Source organism: Plectrocnemia conspersa, unplaced genomic scaffold (genome assembly GCF_051122295.1).
Source record: "Plectrocnemia conspersa isolate PC_06_02 unplaced genomic scaffold, ASM5112229v1 ptg000012l, whole genome shotgun sequence".
Lineage (NCBI taxonomy): Eukaryota > Metazoa > Arthropoda > Insecta > Trichoptera > Polycentropodidae > Plectrocnemia > Plectrocnemia conspersa.
Window position 1 is genome coordinate 4,391,151 of NW_028277176.1, and position 18,589 is coordinate 4,409,739.

Sequence of the window (18,589 nt, forward strand, 5' to 3'; positions counted from 1 at the left end):
TTTATATATGTTAAACTCGCTTTCAAACGTTATTAGTAGTTTTTTCAAATACGTTTATTTTAATAATATAAATAATTTTACAGAAATACTAATAATATATACGTGATAAACAAGTTACAGGTTTATAACTACTTGTAAGTTTACAATTAGTTTTTACCTTAATTTAATAAAAAATAAGAATATAATACATAACGTTTGCGGTTATAATTAAAGGATTAAACTGAAAAAACTTTTACAATTTAAGTGAAATAAAAATAAAAATACAGGAAACAAAAAAATAAAACAAAAAGAAATACATTTAATGATAGTTTGAGTACATTTAATTGAAGAACTGGAATTATTGCTATGTTGTTTTTAGCATCCACAGCAATATGTGCATGTATTTAAATTTAATGTTGTTTTTACCGTAATCACCGATACACGAGATTAGTGGGTTAGTGTGGTTTTACGAGATATTATTATAATATTTTCTGGTATGAAAATGACAGCGTTATATAATTGTTATGTATTTCAAGGCTAATATGCATTTTTTAAAGAGACTGAAAGATTTAAAGGTGTATTATATATTATTTTTCTAGTTTTAATTTGAATGACTTGTAATTTAGAAAAAAAGAGTATTACTGGTATTACCACACACCGGACAGGCATAGTATGTTAAAATGGGTTTAATAAATTGTTTATAGATTAAAATTTTATTTTTGATTGGTAATGCGATCCTTCTACTAAATATATAAAGTCGCAACGACGGCAAGCCGAAGTTCCAAAATATGATTTTTTTAAATTTAAACTTAGAGTACAGGTGTAAGCCCAGATATTTGACGCTAGTTTTCCATTTGACGTTATTGCCCTCTTAATTTAGGAGAGGTGGTGGCAAAGTTTGTCTATGTTTTGTAAAAATAATTGCTTCTCTTTTAATTCGGTTAATTTTAATTTCCCACCTCTCATAATATTTATTTAAGGTTTCAAAAGATTTTTGTAATTTATTCGTGATGGGCTTATGATTAAAATAACTATATCGTCAGTGTACATAGATAAACTCATATTTATTATTTTTGGGATATTGTTCGTATATAAGATAAAGAGGAACGGCCCGAGTAAACTTCTCTGAGGAACTACAGTTGGAATTTTACGCGGATTCTAGTATTCATTATTTAGTGAAACAATATAGCTTCTACTTTTTAGGTATGAGCGTATTAAGCGTAGCAGTCAGAGGTTTGTATAGTTTGTGAATCGAACCGTCATGCCATACTGTGTCCAAAGCATTTTATATATCTAACATTAAAAGTTTCGTACTCTTTTTCATATTAAAATTATCACATATGTGCTCCGTTAAACTATGAAGTTGATGTTGTTGATTTCTTGTCGAGTGATTTTTGTGATGATATTTGAACTTGTTCGATTACGGTTGTTCAATAATTAATATCATCGTCGATAGTTTTAGTGTATGTTGGGACATAGTTCATAGTTCGCCTAACCACTATACAAGATTAGACAATACTCTTGAAACCCTTCCATTCAGCATTGTTGTAATCAAAGACAATTTTATGGATAACTTCAGCCTCACCCTCTAGTGTAAAAACACAGGAAGGTGGTCCGAGGACATAATCTGGATGCATTGCATGTCTGAGATCTAAGCATTGCTTTCAACTAACGCAATATCTAAAACTGACGGCATCTTGCGGTTCGTAGGGTAATGCGTTGGTGATTTTGAAAGTTAAACATCGTATACGTTTTGTACAAATAGTTAAAAGGCGTCGTCCCGGATCGATTCACATCGGAAAAATTCCAATGCACGTGTCTGGCGTTGAGATCTTCGGTTAAAATAACTGAATCCCCAAGAGCAAACACCGCATTGAGATCAGTAGAGGGCAATTCATATCCTGTAGAACTATACCCTGCGACAATTAATAATATTATATTTTTATGAATTTCCATTGCGACATTTTCTAGGTTAGTTGTACCTATTAGTGTTTATGCGCGAGTGTTTTATTGATTTATTCACAAATATCACGACTCCGGAGACAGGCAAAGTTGGGGATGTAAATGTTTACGTGCGGTTTTAAGCTTATATTGAAGATTATTTATTTTAACCATTTAAATAATTAATTCGTTCATTGTATTAATTCATACAATTATATCGCATTAGTTTTATGCATGTGTATATATAGTAGGTATAAAAGATATTTATAACAATTTTTCATTCATCCGTGAAATATAAGTTTGTATTGATCATGCGACAATTGTAACGTCATTATTCGTTTCTCCATACATAATATAATATTTGGCCATAACACTATATTTTTACACTATAGCCTTACATATAAAAATGATTTTATAACATAATTGAAACTGCTCTTATTTTAGTAGTAATAATATTTGTTTTTATTAAATATTATTAATTACTAATTTGATGTATGTTTTTAATTTTGCGATGGTTTTGTATGAGAATTTAGCGTTCGGTGATCTATCACGGGATCGGAGCGCTGGTACTGCTAGCACCGAACGTACCGGTCACGTGAGCTCACGTGCAACTGTCAGCCAGCGGCCGCCAGTCTGCGCCCGATCTTCGGTTGTTCTCTTTCGTCTCTCGTGCGCGGCACCAGCGGATCACGATGTCGATCAATACTACGATCAGCGCGCGACAGGCGCACCACGAGCATCTGCTCGCCGTCTCCAGGGATTTCATCTCGCAGCCGCGTCTCAGTAAGACTCGATCGATCGTCCAACCCCGCGATGGGGGCCCGTATCTCGATTACTCGTTGATCGATTGCAAATGCAATTTATCAATTAGCCCAACACTGTTGACCAACGCGAGGTTTCTATTCTAGTTAGAATAATATATTTTGAATCAATCAGATGATGATCATATGACTAACGCGATAATCGCATATTACATCAAACCCAATGCGCAGAACACTCGTGCTGCACAACGACAATTTGCACGATTGATCTTATGATTTTTTGGGTGTGGCATTGTTTCGATTCAGATTTATATCAAATACTATGAAAAAATAATTGTTTGTAAAAATAACTTATATAATATTTGTACATACATTTTCTGTTGAAATGTTAATGATTTATCTTTGCAGCATATAAGACCGTATCCGGTGTAAACGGGCCTCTGGTCATCTTAGACGAAGTAAAGTTCCCCAAGTTCGCCGAAATTGTACAATTGAAGCTGAACGATGGAACCATTCGCTCTGGTCAGGTGATTACATCGGCGTAATTTGTGAATATTGTATTCAATCAATGTTTTTCATAGTAAATTGTACGGTTTCAGGTGTTGGAAGTCAGCGGTACGAAAGCCGTCGTCCAGGTGTTCGAAGGCACTTCGGGAATCGACGCAAAGAACACTCTCTGCGAGTTCACCGGTGATATCTTAAGAACTCCCGTGTCCGAAGACATGTTGGGTGAGTTGTTATGTAATTATATCGCTTTACGCTTATTTTAATACTACGTTAAATAGGACGCGTGTTCAACGGCTCCGGAAAACCGATCGACAAAGGTCCTCCCATTTTGGCCGAAGACTTTTTGGACATCCAAGGCCAGCCTATCAATCCGTGGTCTCGTATCTATCCCGAGGAGATGATCCAGACCGGCATATCTGCCATCGACGTGATGAACTCGATCGCTCGCGGTCAGAAGATTCCCATCTTTTCTGCTGCTGGTTTGCCGCACAACGAAATCGCCGCTCAGATTTGCCGTCAAGCTGGTCTTGTCAAGGTATTCTCGATATAATCAACTATGAAATTGGAATCCAATACTGACCGATTTGCATTCATAGGTGCCCGGAAAATCTGTGTTGGACGATCACGAAGACAACTTCGCCATCGTGTTCGCCGCTATGGGCGTCAACATGGAGACGGCCCGATTCTTCAAAGAGGACTTCGAAGAAAACGGATCCATGGAAAACGTATGCTTGTTCCTCAATCTCGCCAACGACCCCACAATCGAGAGAATCATCACTCCTCGTCTAGCCTTGACCGCCGCCGAATTCTTGGCTTATCAATGCGAAGTGAGTTTTCAGTCTCATACTGCAGCTATAAATCTTTTCGTACGTTACATATTTATATTTCGATTCTAGAAACACGTGTTGGTTATCTTGACCGATATGTCTTCGTACGCCGAAGCCTTGCGTGAGGTATCCGCCGCTCGCGAGGAAGTGCCCGGCCGTCGTGGTTTCCCAGGTTACATGTACACCGATTTAGCTACCATCTACGAGAGAGCCGGACGAGTAGAAGGAAGGAACGGATCCATCACACAGATTCCCATCTTGACTATGCCCAACGACGATATCACCCATCCGATTCCTGATCTTACTGGTTATATTACTGAAGGACAGGTAAATATATAATAATTGTATAAGAGTTTTATTGATGTGTTCAAAATCTATATCGGTATTGACATTATTATTATTTTAATTATTTGACTCACATGATTCATCATGTGTATTGATTAGTAAAGCCAAAGCATTCAATTACTCTGGCAGCTATTGTTTCGACTAATTAAAACATATAAATTATAAAAAAAATATGTATGACCGTTTCTGGATGTCTCCTAAATTTTTATACCATGGGCCAGAGCACCACTTACCAATTTTGTTCCAATAAAATATATTACACATTATTTTTTGTAAGTTACAATTATCCGAAGGAACGTAATGAGAAAGAAGTGAGTAGAAAAGGATACGCGACAACAAAGCGATGGTCAATTGAGTGACAGAATCGAAAAAAACTTACATACTTGATTGTAAATATTAGTCAAATATACCAGGGCTTCGAACCGTTATTTTTTCATTTCGGTTCAATTAAAAAAAAATAGTTCTATTATTTTTACGGACACGAATTTTGTGGATAGGAACTTTCCAGACACTGATTTTTGCTGACCCTGATTATTACGGATATTGATTATTATTATTAAAAATAATCTGTAAAAATATCAGTCTCATACTTTTAAGTACACTATTAGTGTTGTTTTTTTTTACCGAGTGTGGTAGACTCATCGATTAAAACTGAAATTTTTCCACTTGTTTCGATAATTTTTTGGCATATTCGAAATTTAATTTTTCTCCAAAATGATTAATTATACTGTTTGCACTTTAACGCGAACGTAAATTGTGAGGTACTTTTGTACCATTTAATTCTTGTAATTGGTCTGGGTGAGGTTCATTGTTTTTGGCGATATAAATATGGAGTTCAGAATATTTTATTAGTTGATTCGATTTCTGCATCATTCAATGGGCTGTTTTTAAAAAAAATTCTGCACTCAAATGTGCATTTGATTTCATATGATCGATCAATTTTGTTCTCGATGATTTTAATTGTGAAGCCCTCGAATTACATGCATGCACACGCACCCTTATTTCCAACACAATATGGATGGGCTATACTTTGTCATTCGATATACAACCAATTTTTCCATTTTCATCAATCAATCGGACGTGAAGATGAATTTTGAAAATTTTGTTTAGAAGATTCATTTTCAGAATTTTTTATTTATGAAATGTTTTATTTCTTTTAATGAAAAAATGTTCTATTATATTATTTTTACGTTTTTCACTCATCGTTAATTGAAAAATAATTGCAATTTGTCAATTGAATAAAATATAATGTAATTAACTATAGAATAGAGAATATTTAAATAATAAGAGTACACGTTCGTTTATGTCACTTGACAATATTAGACTGTAACCTGAAACAAAATTAATTAACATTTAATCTACGGGTCATTTTTTGCCGCATGATTTTCGCACAACACAGTTACATCAATAAAATTATTTTATCAGTAGTTTGGTTCTTGCATGAAAAATTAATTTAAATATTCAATTTCGGTTATCAGTGATTTAAAATCAGAAGACGAGAGAATAATGCCAGTTTAAGATATGTTTTATTTTTTTTTTAGTGAAATTTTACGATCTCTATATATAAATTATTCACAGAAAAAATTATATTTACATACCAACAAAAATGCATCATTGAAGGAGTAACCGTCGTTTCTAATCGTTTGTAATCGCCAATTATCAGAACGAGTTTGCCAGCTTTTTTATGCTATATGTTTATTTTTTGCATTATATTTGCACAGTAAAAAAAAATGAGGGATTTATTTTATTACATGTCACTATTGTTATGTTTTATGACGATCCTAAACTAAAATGTCGCTTTCAGTAATGGAAAAAGGTAATTTAAAAGACTGCGTTCGAGGTTGTCATCCGCATATTCAATACATATGTGTAATAAAAGTATTTTTTGCCACATATTTGGGAATCACTGTCGGTGAATAACAATGTACAAATCAGAGGGAAAAAATACTTTTCAGACGTAACGAAACTTTTTGCGAATGTTTCCAGTCAGAATTCAAAAGTGTACTGAGCGTTAGTAGAGTTAGGTTATTAAAATCACCAGCTTTTTTTATTCCAGGACTTCTAAGAGGTTTCAAGTACTCTTAGAAGTTCTGGAATAAAAAAAATCAAATGGTTAAAGTGATATTTTATAATTAATTACACACAACGGTAAGGAAAAATATATATAGACTGTTAATTGTGTTTAACTTTTAACTTGTTTCTAAAAAATATTACTAATATTTTCGTATGTATTTTAATATATAGTAAGTCATGTTAATAAATAAAATGATAAAAATAACACTTGCTTTACATATTTAATTGTATTGCATTATTATCGTATCGCCCAGAAGACCTTCGTCCAAAAAACCATAAAATATTTATTCATTGTCCAAAAATATGCATTTAGTTAAGGAACAATTTCAAAACTCATTTATAGTTTCTCATATAATCTTATAATATTGATAGTTTGATCATATTTAATGGATTATACTATCTTCACAATGAAATTGGTGTGGATTCACGAATGAAACATTTATATTTGAGACAAGGATAAAGAAGGTGGGAGCGGGATTATATATTCTTTGGGTCCTAGAGTGCATTTGAATAAAATTAACTATGCAAAAATTGATGTCAGTGGGTGTAGGACTGTATAGAGAAATACTATAAATCAACAATAAAAATGCAAGGATAATTATGCAAAAAAATTGATCGACTTAGAGAAAATATACACATGCTTATATTTTAAAACGTAATTATAGGTCAACAATAATAAATGCACAAAAACTAGGTTAGGCTGAGTTCGGAGGGGGCTTCTAAAGATTGATTTTGTTTGATTAAGTAGCTATAAATCAACGATAAAAAAGCAAGCAGGGTCCTAAAGTGTAATTGTTAAAAATGTTTTGACCGATTTTTGTCCTGTAATATTTAATTTAGCTAATTTTAGTGTATTTTTACTGTGTGCTAATATTTACTATTATTATTTATAGATTTACGTAGATCGACAACTGCACAACAGGCAGATATATCCACCAGTGAACGTGTTGCCATCCTTGTCTCGTTTGATGAAGTCTGCCATTGGCGAAGGTATGACGCGCAAAGATCACTCCGATGTTTCTAATCAACTGTACGCTTGCTACGCTATCGGAAAAGACGTACAAGCCATGAAGGCTGTCGTAGGAGAAGAGGCTCTCACCCCGGACGATTTATTGTATTTGGAATTCCTCTCCAAATTCGAGAAGAACTTCATCACACAGGTTTGTATTATATTAAAAGTTTGTCTTAATTATGGAGACTACTAATTCTATATTTGTCTGTTACAGGGAAGCTACGAAAACCGCACCGTCTTCGAGTCTCTGGACATCGGATGGCAGCTCTTGCGTATCTTCCCCAAGGAGATGCTCAAACGTATTCCGGCGTCGATATTGGCCGAATTCTACCCTAGAGATTCCCGTCATTAAATAATATCATTATCACACTAATGACGTTTCGATGGTTCATGTTATAACTCGCGAGTAATTTATTGATCATTATAGCCGCATAATAAATTGTTAAACCCGTCAGTTAAACGGTACTTAGGTTATTATAATATATATTGTTTTTTGGCACAATCCGTCTAATGAAAAAGTTCTTAACTTGATGTGATCAAAATATGTGTAAGTTAAGCATCTACGAAGAATAAAATTGTCTCAGTTGTGATATCTTCAAGTGTATATATTTGAATGAAAATGGCCATTTTTGCGTAATCAATGTTACTGATGTATATTTAAATTTCAGCATATGTACATAATATTAGTAAAAGTGTTATTTTTCAATTTATTTTTTGATTTTTTTTTTGTGTAAATAACACAAATATACTCCATGATACAGTGAATTTTAGATGTAACGGTAACAGCGTTATGTATTCAACATGTTAATGTTTAATCGCGAAAAAATATTGTTCTATCACGAAGTGAATAATGTTAAGGTCAATTTTTTCGTCACATTCTGTACTTGTGTAGTGTGATTTTTTTGTCGTGTAAATAGGACATATATATTTAATAATATATACATATATATAATACAAAGATACAATAATAGCTTTATGGAAAAACCAGTATTCAAGTATGTGTTGTCTTTTAACATATTATGTGTGCAAGTTTTTGCTTCTCCATATTTTATTATTTTTTAATATTGAACCCGTTTTATTTAAAAGTTTTACATCCCCACATTCCATTTGTAAGTTAAATTCTATTTTTAAAAATAAATGATTGGAAAAGCATGTTTATCAGCAGAGCCATGTTGTTTATCTATTATGATATCTGCTTGTACTATTGTATGATGAAAAAATATTATAAAATGTGGATATTATTGTTGAAATTATGTAATTAAAAAAAAAAAGGAATTTATGTATTTACTATGTTTAGAAGCTGTTAGAGAAATGTTTAAATAAATAAGAATGTGTTAAAACATATTGAATTTATTATTTAATCCTTTTATTTTTTATTTAATTACGTAATAATGTGCTGATTAAATTTTATTTTGAATTATTCAATTTATATAAAGTTAATATCAATTTGCATTATTGATTTATTTTTGAGATATTTGTGAACTCTTGAATTTTTCGAGGATACAGTAGTAGTTATATCGTTGCATGAGATTTTACCACAAAAAGAAAAATACACGCGCACATTAACATAACTCAACCATATCCATTTTTTAAAAGTAATTTATTAGTAGTTGTATGAAAAAGTAGAAGTGTTATTTAAGCCAAGGTGCTTTATAAATAAACCGCTGAGAAAAATCCTAAAAAATGGTTAGAAAACTAAAATAATTAGTATCACAAGTGCATTAAACAAAAAGCTTAAATTTTTTTATAGAAAAGAGAGAACAACAAAAAGGAAAAATATAATAATTACAGGCGGCCCTTGACTTTCGCACAATTCACACTTAAAAAAAAAAAATTTTAAAAAACGTTCTGATAGCGGTGAATCTTTTGCTTCAATCGGACGTTCGTATGATACAAACAGGTCTACGATATGTTCAATTTTGCAAAATAAAAATATAATTAAAGAATACGTTCAAAATTGTGGAAAATAAAGATATATTTCCACAATCTTTAATAATGTTTCCAAAAAAAAAACATGGATGAAATGGAAAATCTTTGTCATCGTAGATCGATGACCAACATCAAAAAGATGTCCCTCTGAGTATTTCAATTATTCAAGCAAAAGCTCTTAGCACAAAGATTGGAGGGATAGATTAAAAAAATATTTTAACACAGTTTTTCAAGCAAGTAACGGTTGGTTTTACAATTTTAAAATGAGGTATTCTTTTTATAATATTAAATTTACTGGAGAATCGGCTGATGCGGATAAAGATGCTGCAAAAGAATTTATTTCCTAATTATTCAAAATTATTGAAGATGTAGAATATTCCTCTAGCCAAATATTTAATGTAGATGAGACAGGTTTATTTTGGAAAACTCTTTAACAATGAAAAATATGAATGAAGCCTTCACGCGCCTTGACAAATTTTTAAACATTATGGAAGATTGTGATCCCAATGGAGAACGCATATCTCAAGTGCGTAGAGCGATCAATAAAAACATAGCATGTTATAAAATACTATATGAAGAAAAGAAAAAGAATAGTGGAAAACAGTTAACTCTTGATAACTTTTCAAACGAAACACCCGCAAACCCCACTTAAACGTGTCTCTTAAGCGCCTCTTAAACATCTTATATTTACTTGATAAATAAATATTTTAAAATACACACAATTTCAATTTTTTTACATACCTCGACTTTCGTACGTTCAACATTCGCACACATTTTCAGGAACCAATTATGTGCGAAAGTCGAGGGCCGCTTGTATATACATAACACAATAACATAAATACAACATAACAAAATACCTAAAGGAATATTACTATTATTTTTTTAATTAGGATGGTGCAAATATTTGAAGTACCCATGATGTATGGGTGGTATATAGGGCAATAAATCCATCATATCTTTATATTTCTCTTCAGTGATGGGCCTAGTTTTTCCATTTAAAGATGGCAATATTATTTTGTCAAAAATCTTTGGCCTATCCCGTTTTGGCGATAAATCAATAGTTTAAAATGGTGAATCGCTTTCGATTGATGTTTTATAATTCAATTTATACGGCGCATTTCTTAAAAGTTGTATCCATAAGATTTTCAGCCAGTTGACAGTTTCAACGTCAATGTTTTTGGTACTTTTCAAAATTGCCTCCTCCAGAGGTTTGGTTGAATAAAAGTCTTCACTTTTCATTTCGTGTATTAAATATGGATTTTGTTAGCGATATGTTTGTATTCATTTGTAATAATCGTCGGGAATTTACAGAAAATTGGTTTTTCGAATAGCCATTTCTAAAACACCAAAATCGCGATCATTTGACGAGAGTGAATGTTCAGATAATAATAATTTATGGTTATCGCTAGACCGAACAACTTTCATTCACATTAATGCCAACTTTATATTTCTATTATGGCCAGTGCACATATCGCTATAAGTGATAACATGTTTTTGAGTTGTCACATTTTGTAGATGTTTTAAACAAGAAAAAGCTACTTCTTGTGATCCTCTGGATGCAGTTAGATCTCAAGTATACATATGAATTTCATTATAATGTAAATTATGGAAATCTTGAATTAAAACATACATGTTTCGTTTATAGTATGAAACATAAACTGTCAGTTTTAAGGTATGGTAGAGATTTTTAAAAATCAAAGTAAAAGCAAAATAGTTTTCTAGGTTTTTATCGTGTATAATGGCTTTGTGATTGAGGAAAACTCTCAATGTGTTCCTTCACGTGCTTTACTTCTTTCTCATTGGTTTTCCTGGAAAAACCTTCCATTCTACCACGAAAATCTTCTCTAAAATTTTGATGCATTGAGAGCACGGTCCACTCTTCCATTAGATATATTAAATTAAATATTATTTTTGATTAACACGTCCAAAGGGTTAAATATGTCTAAAAAAAACTTTTGCATACTAAAATTTTTGCTTCTATGGTATCTAAATAATATTTAAAACTGCAAGTTCTTTGCGTTCCCCTGTAATTTCTCGGTCGTATTCTTCTCTTAGCACACTTCTGTGTAAAACCATTATTCTATAAGACTCAAAAAAATTTTCAATTTTGTGACTTCGTAACTATAAAAACTAACTAACATAGCACGCTTTTAAATTTTTATTAAAATTATTTTATTATGAGTGGACTTACCTCACTTTCAAAACCAACAAACAATTAATATCATTGTGCAAAATAAATTACTAGTAAGAAATTTACTGTTATTTATCGATATGATTTTGAATTGATTAAAAACAGAAATTTTAAGATAATTTCTAATGAAAATTAGCTCTAACTCTTTTTTTTAACAAAATGGACTTGCCCTACTTTCAAAATCAACGGCTCATATAGTGACAAATTTACAAGTTGAGTAATAAAGAAAATATATTTTTGAATATTAAAGATACATTGTATTTTTTATTTAGTTTTATAATTTATTATATGTAAATATATCTATTAAAAATATTTATTTTAAATTTAAATTAAGTACTCATTTCTAACATACATATGATATGGTGCAAAATATAATACAGCGATTAATGCATTTTGCCACGTTACAAATTGCTAAAAACTGCATATTGCATTTGTATAACATAAATATATAACACTACACTAAAAAAGCATACGTTGAACATCAATGATGTTTGGTATTTGGAGAATGTGTTGTTTTAATTCAACGGTCTCGAATATAGCTCTACTTTATGCCCAAACGATATTTTCAATCCAATCAATGTAATAACTGACTCTTGTGTATACACCAGGGATTTGTACTCCAAGACATCCAATACCAAATGAAGTAACGCCAGCTATAAAGTAACCGCTGTCTGTTAAAATAGCTAAAGGTCCTCCGCTATCGCCCTAAAATAAAAATAAAAACTTTAGTTATAATTTTTTGTAATACAGCTTATTTTAGTTACCCGACACATGTCTTGTGTGCCGTTAGCTCCAGCGCAAAATTGTGAATTGATTATCCCATTTGGCAAGCTTCTTCTACCTTTGTATCCAGCATTGCAAATTATATTATCTACTAATTTTAATGTTACTTTTTGAAGAATATCTGAAGATTTTGCTGAAATATAATTTTAAAATGGCATGTTAGAGTGTACTTTATTTAGTTTAGTATAAAAATGAGGCGCGTGGAATATTAATGTCAATCTTCAAAACAATGTGTATATTTTTATTTTTTTTTATTTTCTGTATTCCAGAATTCTTAAGAGCAAATTATAATTTCACTGCTTTATAAAGTAAAATTAGTATTGAACTGATATAATATAAAATAAAATGTAAACTTCTATTTTAAATTTTAAAGTTGATTATTTGAAAACATACAGTTGTTGAGTTCGACCTTATTATTACAGACGCTATATATTGGTATAAAACACATTTACAATTTCCTGTTTCACCCCAACCAAAACCATTAAACTCTGAAGTTGGTTTTATTATAAATTTTTTAGGATATCTTGGTGTTTCAACAAATGAGAAATCATTACTTTGTATTAAACACGCCGGCTTAATTGTATCCGTGTTTCTACAAAATTAAGAATTCACTAATTAAAAATGATAATTTAACAATCATAGCAATTTTTTAAGACATTCATATTAGTAACACACAACAGACTGCACTGCACTATTTATAATTTACTGCAAATTTTTTTTCTTAAATAGAAAATACTGCTTTTGAACCGTACAAAATAACACAAAAAAGAAGCATAAGCACGATTGCTCTTTAGGTTAAAGAAAACTGGCTTCCTATTTTTTTTATTAATATTAAAATAACACTTTCTATTTAATTGCATCACTGTGATATGCACAAGGTTCTATTAACTTCTTTCAATGTTTAATTTACGTTTAACCTACCTACCGTAAGTTATGTGTAATTTAAAACTTTTCCAAATAAATTTCTATATGTCTATGAATCTTGCATCGAAAATAAAAAGTCTGAGGCAAGAACATGAAAACTGAACTTGTTCTGTCTAAAGTGAGATAATATCTATAATAATAGCCTAGCTCTGGATATACATATACAAATCGCATTGCTAGAAACCAGCGAGTAAAGAACATGCTAACTATGATATGTTTCTAACTGGTAGCTAAATATATAATTTGTGGCAAGGATGTTTAAAAGACATAGTTATGTGTTATTACCAAAATGTATTTCGACTTCAGATTTCTATCAGAAAATTATTTTCTGATTTGAATGCCCTTATTTATGTAACTAGAGAGTATGATATAAATTTTTAATGTAATGCATGCCATTTATAGAAATATCATTAGTTAATTATTATCAAATATGGTATTTTCTATTTAATGAATTGTTCAAATCCTTTTATTTACCATAGAACAAAAAATACAGTGCATTACAGCTGTTGTTTTGGAATGAAAATACATAATCTGTTTTTAATCATTTCATATAAATATTATCGCCATTATATAACATTTATTGTTATTTATATTTAGCAGAGTAGCTGTTAAAATAAAAAAACAATATATAAAATGGTACTCTTACCTAACACTTTCTGTGAGCCTTAATAATGCAATGTCATTGTATTTAATTGGAGGCTTATAATCTGGATGTACATATATTTCAGCGATTGCTACATCTAGTGAACTTGACGAAGATTGTTTTAAATTAACAGTTCCTAACCTGACTATAGTTGGATTATTACTGTAAAGTAAAATATATTCAATATATATGTGATTTATTTATACTATTTTAAATCACAAACGTTTTCAATTGAGGATCATTTGTTGTTGTACAGTGACCTGCAGTCAGAACATAATATTCACTAATAAGTGTACCTCCGCAGTTCCAAGCGTAGCCTGTATCATCTACAAGTGGCCATCCAACTGCAACCTATTTAAAGTTGAAGGTTTATTTTACTCAACGTTTAAGCAACTTATGTTTTTTAAATATGTGCTCATACCATGCTAGAAAATTCACCATCATATGAATTTACACCACCACCGCCTATGATCATGGAAAACGAAGAGGAATAAGCATTCCGTAGACAATCTTGGATAAAAAAATCAATTTTCATTAGTAAAAATCTGTTTTTTTATAAATTTACATTGCTTTGTGTATCAAGTGGTGTAAAAGTGTGCTGGGAAAATATTCATTACAATAGCTTAGTCATTTTAAACGTTGAAAATTGAAAAAATTGTGTGGATATTAGTCAGATTAATTTACTGCAAATAGTAGAATATATTAATGACAACCCTCTAAAAGTGTGTATTCAACTGATGTTAATATTTTTAGTTACAGTATGTTTGTGGCACATAAAAGAAAATAAAATTTGCAAGGATTTTTTATATGTAAGCCACTGAATTTGATGGATCACATAACCACAGCTCAACGTGTTAAAATTGTTCTACAGAAATAACAATTCTGTACAAATTGTGTATGGAAGTTTATAGGAAGATTATACTCAATTTATCGTCCTACTGAGCGAACAATTCATAACGTAGTGAAACAAAATGAAGGGACTAAAAAATTATTTAATACTAAAATATATATTACATTCCATCGCCAGATCTCCAACGTTTTCTCTCTTTCTCCTCAAAAAATTAGGCTTAGGTCTTGGGCAACAAACGATCGGCGTAATACCTTTATAAATATACGGATAATAATTAAATTAGTAATAATAATACTTAACTAACATGCTATAATAATATCATACCACTAAAACCACACACCACTGGACATATTTTCTTTGTTCCCAGTTGATCTTGTGCAATTGGACATTGAAACATATATTTACAAACACCTTGAGTTGTATTATTGAACGTACAACTTTCCCCTTCTATAAAGTCAAAAATAAATAACAATCACCATGAAATATTTAAAAAATACTCATATGTTTACCATGTAGGACATGACTTTGTGAAGTGTTGGTACATAGTACCATTGATCTGTTTATAAAGACAAACTTAAAAATTAAAAAAAATATTAGCTTCATTTTCTAGCAATGAAATAGTTTATTTGTATGATTTTAAATAATGCAATATTATAAAATATATTTTATCACAAACCACCTTGATAGCTAAAACATAACTGAAGGATGCACAGGAAAACGTTGCTTGCAAAAAAGGAGTTGTTTGTAATAATTAACCTACATTTAGTCACCACCACATGTTTTTTGCGTTGCTTCAGTGTACAGAGCGTTTAGAGCAGTGTTTCCCAGCCTTCTTTATGCCATGCCCCACCGTAGTCTTTTCAAAAGTCATATGCCCCACCGGCATCTTTTTTAATAAAACAGTAGGTAAATTTTCAAAACGTATATTATAATTGAAATAATTACAAAATACAAATTAAAGATGTAAGTAAAATAAAATAAAATGGTTATGCCTAATCCATTATTAAATTATTAAATTCACTTACGCTTGCTACAAAGAAATTTTATGTCTGGATCTAACTTGGTTAATTTCAGTCTTAAGTCCTCTCTATTTGTAATATTCAATCGATTTTTTTTTAATAAGTTAATCGCTTATGGCGCTAAAACCACATTCCACTAAATAAGATGATGGAAAGGGTAATAATAAATTTCTAGCATGCAAAGTAATATTAGGATATTTTGTGTTAGTTTCTTCTCACATCCATGCCATTATTCCGTTTATATTGAATACATTTGTAATCGAATCATCATTTTGCATTTCCGAAAGTTCTTCATACAAATTTTCATTTGAAATATCTACCAGCATTGGTTGTGTCAACCAAGCTGGAAAATGTATCTCTTTTAAATCAGCAAATCGTTATTTAAAATCAGTTGATAAAGTTTGCAGATGGTCCAAAATAACACGTTTAGCATTATCAGTCACTTCACATTTTTGTAGCCAGTAAAATTTTTCAAAATTGTTGTTAAAAATATTTTTTTTAGATAATTTGATAAAAGTGGTAAATGCAAATATCTTTGCTTTTGCATCGACAAGTGTTTTTTCCGATCCTTGAAGTTGGCTATTTAAAATATTTAATTTTTCAAATATATCAGTTAAATAGCTTACAAATGCTTTACCGTCGACCGTCATCAAAAACTTCATATCAGATCGGTTGCTTAAAAAATCACAAAGGGTATCGAATAATTCCATAAATCTTTTTAAAGAATTTCCTTTTGAGAGCCATCTTACTTCAGTGTGAAGTAACAGTCTTACGTGTTCCGCATTTTGTTCTTCACAAAATAACTTGAAGAGACGCTCAGATTTAGCACTAGTTTTAATCATATTGATACACTTTATAACGGAATTTAGTACCTCATTTAGAACAGGTGAAATGTATTTAGCCACCAAGTTTTCCCTGTGAATAACACAATGCACCACAGTCATATCTGAATTTAGCTTATTAAATATATCTTTGGAGGAAGTGGTGCTTTCTAATGATTTGCAGAATAACATTTCTTCTGCAAATTTTTTTTATCAATATATCTTACGTAAGCTAGCAACACGGCTTCACTGTCTCTCAAAGTTGATTCATCCATTTGTAGTGAAAATTTTATTGTTTTCAGCTTTTCAACAAGTTGGATTTCAACGTTTTCACTCAATTCGTCTATTTTTCTGCAAACCGTAGTGTTGCTGAGGGGCATAGCCTTCACGAGTTTGTCATCTTGTTGTAGAACTGTTTTAAGAAATGCTGATATTGATGGCTTGATTAGATCCTCTTCTATAGTATATTTTTTTCCACATTTAGCGATGAGCAATGAAATTTGGTAACTAGCCTCAAGACTACGATCAATACTTGCAGTTTGTGCACAATGTAGATTTGTTAATGTTGTTCGTTTTCCAAATTTTTCTTTAAGATTTTGAAAGAAAATAATATCTGAATTAATATGAGTACTATGTTTCGCCTTCAAATGTGCTTCAAGACGACCTCGTTTCATTGTTTCATTGGTAAAGGATTTCTCACACATAAGACAAAAAGGTAGACATTCGTCATGCCCAGCAGGTATAAATCCAAATTTTAAGAAATCCTACGCACGTGGGTATATTTAGTCGTGAACGAGCAAATTATATTTATATGTGGAATATTTGATAATTTCCGACGTGTCCCATCTCTGAAGCGTGGTGTCCCATCTCTGAAGCGTGGTGCCCCACCTCTGAGGCGTGGTGCCCCACCGGTGGGGCGTACGCCCCACCGTGGGAAACACTGGTTTAGAGAGTACATTCACAGTGAAATTTAAAGAATGATTCTTCTTTCAATACTGGATTGAATTTATTGAATATTGATTAAAATAAAATATAGAAATAATATTAGTGTTGTATTCAAATTCAAATTTTTAAAGTACACATGTACTCGGAAAACATAAATATAGATAAAAAAATAATGTAGTTGTTATGTATTGTATTTTTTTACAGTTTATGGAAAAGCGTTTTAACTATAAATGCCTCTGGCAAAAATTTGAAAGAGACGTTGAAGCAAGAATAAATTTAGACACAACATAGTTTGCGATATGACGTCAAAGATACTCCGGCGGGGCTCCTTGGTGGACCTCGTCGGGAAGACAACCACTAGCGGGGCCTCATCCGCCGATCACTCGCATCAAATAATTTCCATGTAACTAATTCAATTGTAAGCTAACTTTAATAAATACTACTGCAGTGGCCCAATCTGTGTCTATTTACCACCAGTCACCATCCTTCCGCCAAAATTGTATTCGCAAACAATATGTATTTAATTAAGCTCATTTTAAATGTACTTATTATTATCGTCTTATATATCTTATATATCTATATCTTATAATTATAATCGTCTATAAAGCAAGTAAAAGATTGAATTTTGCCCGTGAGAAAATCTAACGCGTTAAAAGCGCCATAAATTGTTAGGATTTTATGCATACCGTGCGTAAAAATGGAGGAAATATATATATACATACATAAATGAATCATAGCTATCATTCATACAACTATTATTGTTTTGACAGCACAATGTAATGCAAAATGACAAGTTGCTAGGCTTGTGAATCTCCAACATATTCAAAATTTAGCGGTCATGCATCATAAACTGAGCTATTATTAAAAAAACCGGCCCCAGCTGCAGTGACATCTATTGGTTATAAATTATATTACATATAATAATTTATAATTATTAATATAGATGTCACCGATTCCCAGACTTTCAGTCTGGTGGTTAATACTTACTTGTATATATTCATTATATCTGATTGACTTACTCGATTAATGCAGATTTACC

At 31.2% G+C, this 18,589-nt stretch overlaps 3 protein-coding genes across 7 annotated transcripts; 1 reads left to right on the top strand and 2 right to left on the bottom strand.

The window, feature by feature from the left end:
• The first annotated feature begins 2,513 nt into the window (after positions 1-2,513).
• Vha55 (V-type proton ATPase subunit Vha55) lies at positions 2,514-8,787 on the top strand. Its single transcript, XM_088200878.1, has 8 exons — positions 2,514-2,703; positions 3,090-3,208; positions 3,281-3,410; positions 3,467-3,723; positions 3,785-4,015; positions 4,085-4,342; positions 7,327-7,593; positions 7,660-8,787. Exons 1-8 carry the CDS (start codon positions 2,613-2,615, stop codon positions 7,795-7,797), a joined length of 1,491 nt encoding a protein of 496 aa, XP_088057004.1. The 5' UTR covers positions 2,514-2,612; the 3' UTR covers positions 7,798-8,787.
• Positions 8,788-10,123: 1,336 nt separating this feature from the next.
• LOC148227996 (uncharacterized) lies at positions 10,124-10,637 on the bottom strand (the record flags this gene model as incomplete). The annotated part of the gene is made up of 2 exons (XM_088200166.1): positions 10,124-10,423; positions 10,454-10,637. Coding segments are annotated over 2 exons (351 nt in total), but the record flags the coding sequence as incomplete, so codon positions are not given.
• Positions 10,638-11,877: 1,240 nt separating this feature from the next.
• LOC148227997 (serine protease snk-like) lies at positions 11,878-15,604 on the bottom strand. Of its 5 annotated transcripts, none has more exons than XM_088200898.1 (10): positions 15,445-15,570; positions 15,275-15,338; positions 15,090-15,212; positions 14,930-15,016; positions 14,337-14,425; positions 14,139-14,266; positions 13,919-14,077; positions 12,801-12,940; positions 12,330-12,481; positions 11,878-12,270 (listed from the first exon to the last, which is right to left on the bottom strand). In XM_088200898.1, exons 2-10 carry the CDS (start codon positions 15,315-15,317, stop codon positions 12,112-12,114), a joined length of 1,080 nt encoding a protein of 359 aa, XP_088057024.1. In that variant the 5' UTR covers positions 15,318-15,338; positions 15,445-15,570; the 3' UTR covers positions 11,878-12,111. The 5 variants fall into 5 exon arrangements, with proteins under 5 accessions (XP_088057024.1, XP_088057023.1, XP_088057026.1 ...); XM_088200897.1 differs by having other exon boundaries at positions 15,275-15,321; positions 15,445-15,556; XM_088200900.1 differs by having other exon boundaries at positions 15,275-15,321; positions 15,526-15,544.
• Positions 15,605-18,589: the final 2,985 nt, after the last annotated feature.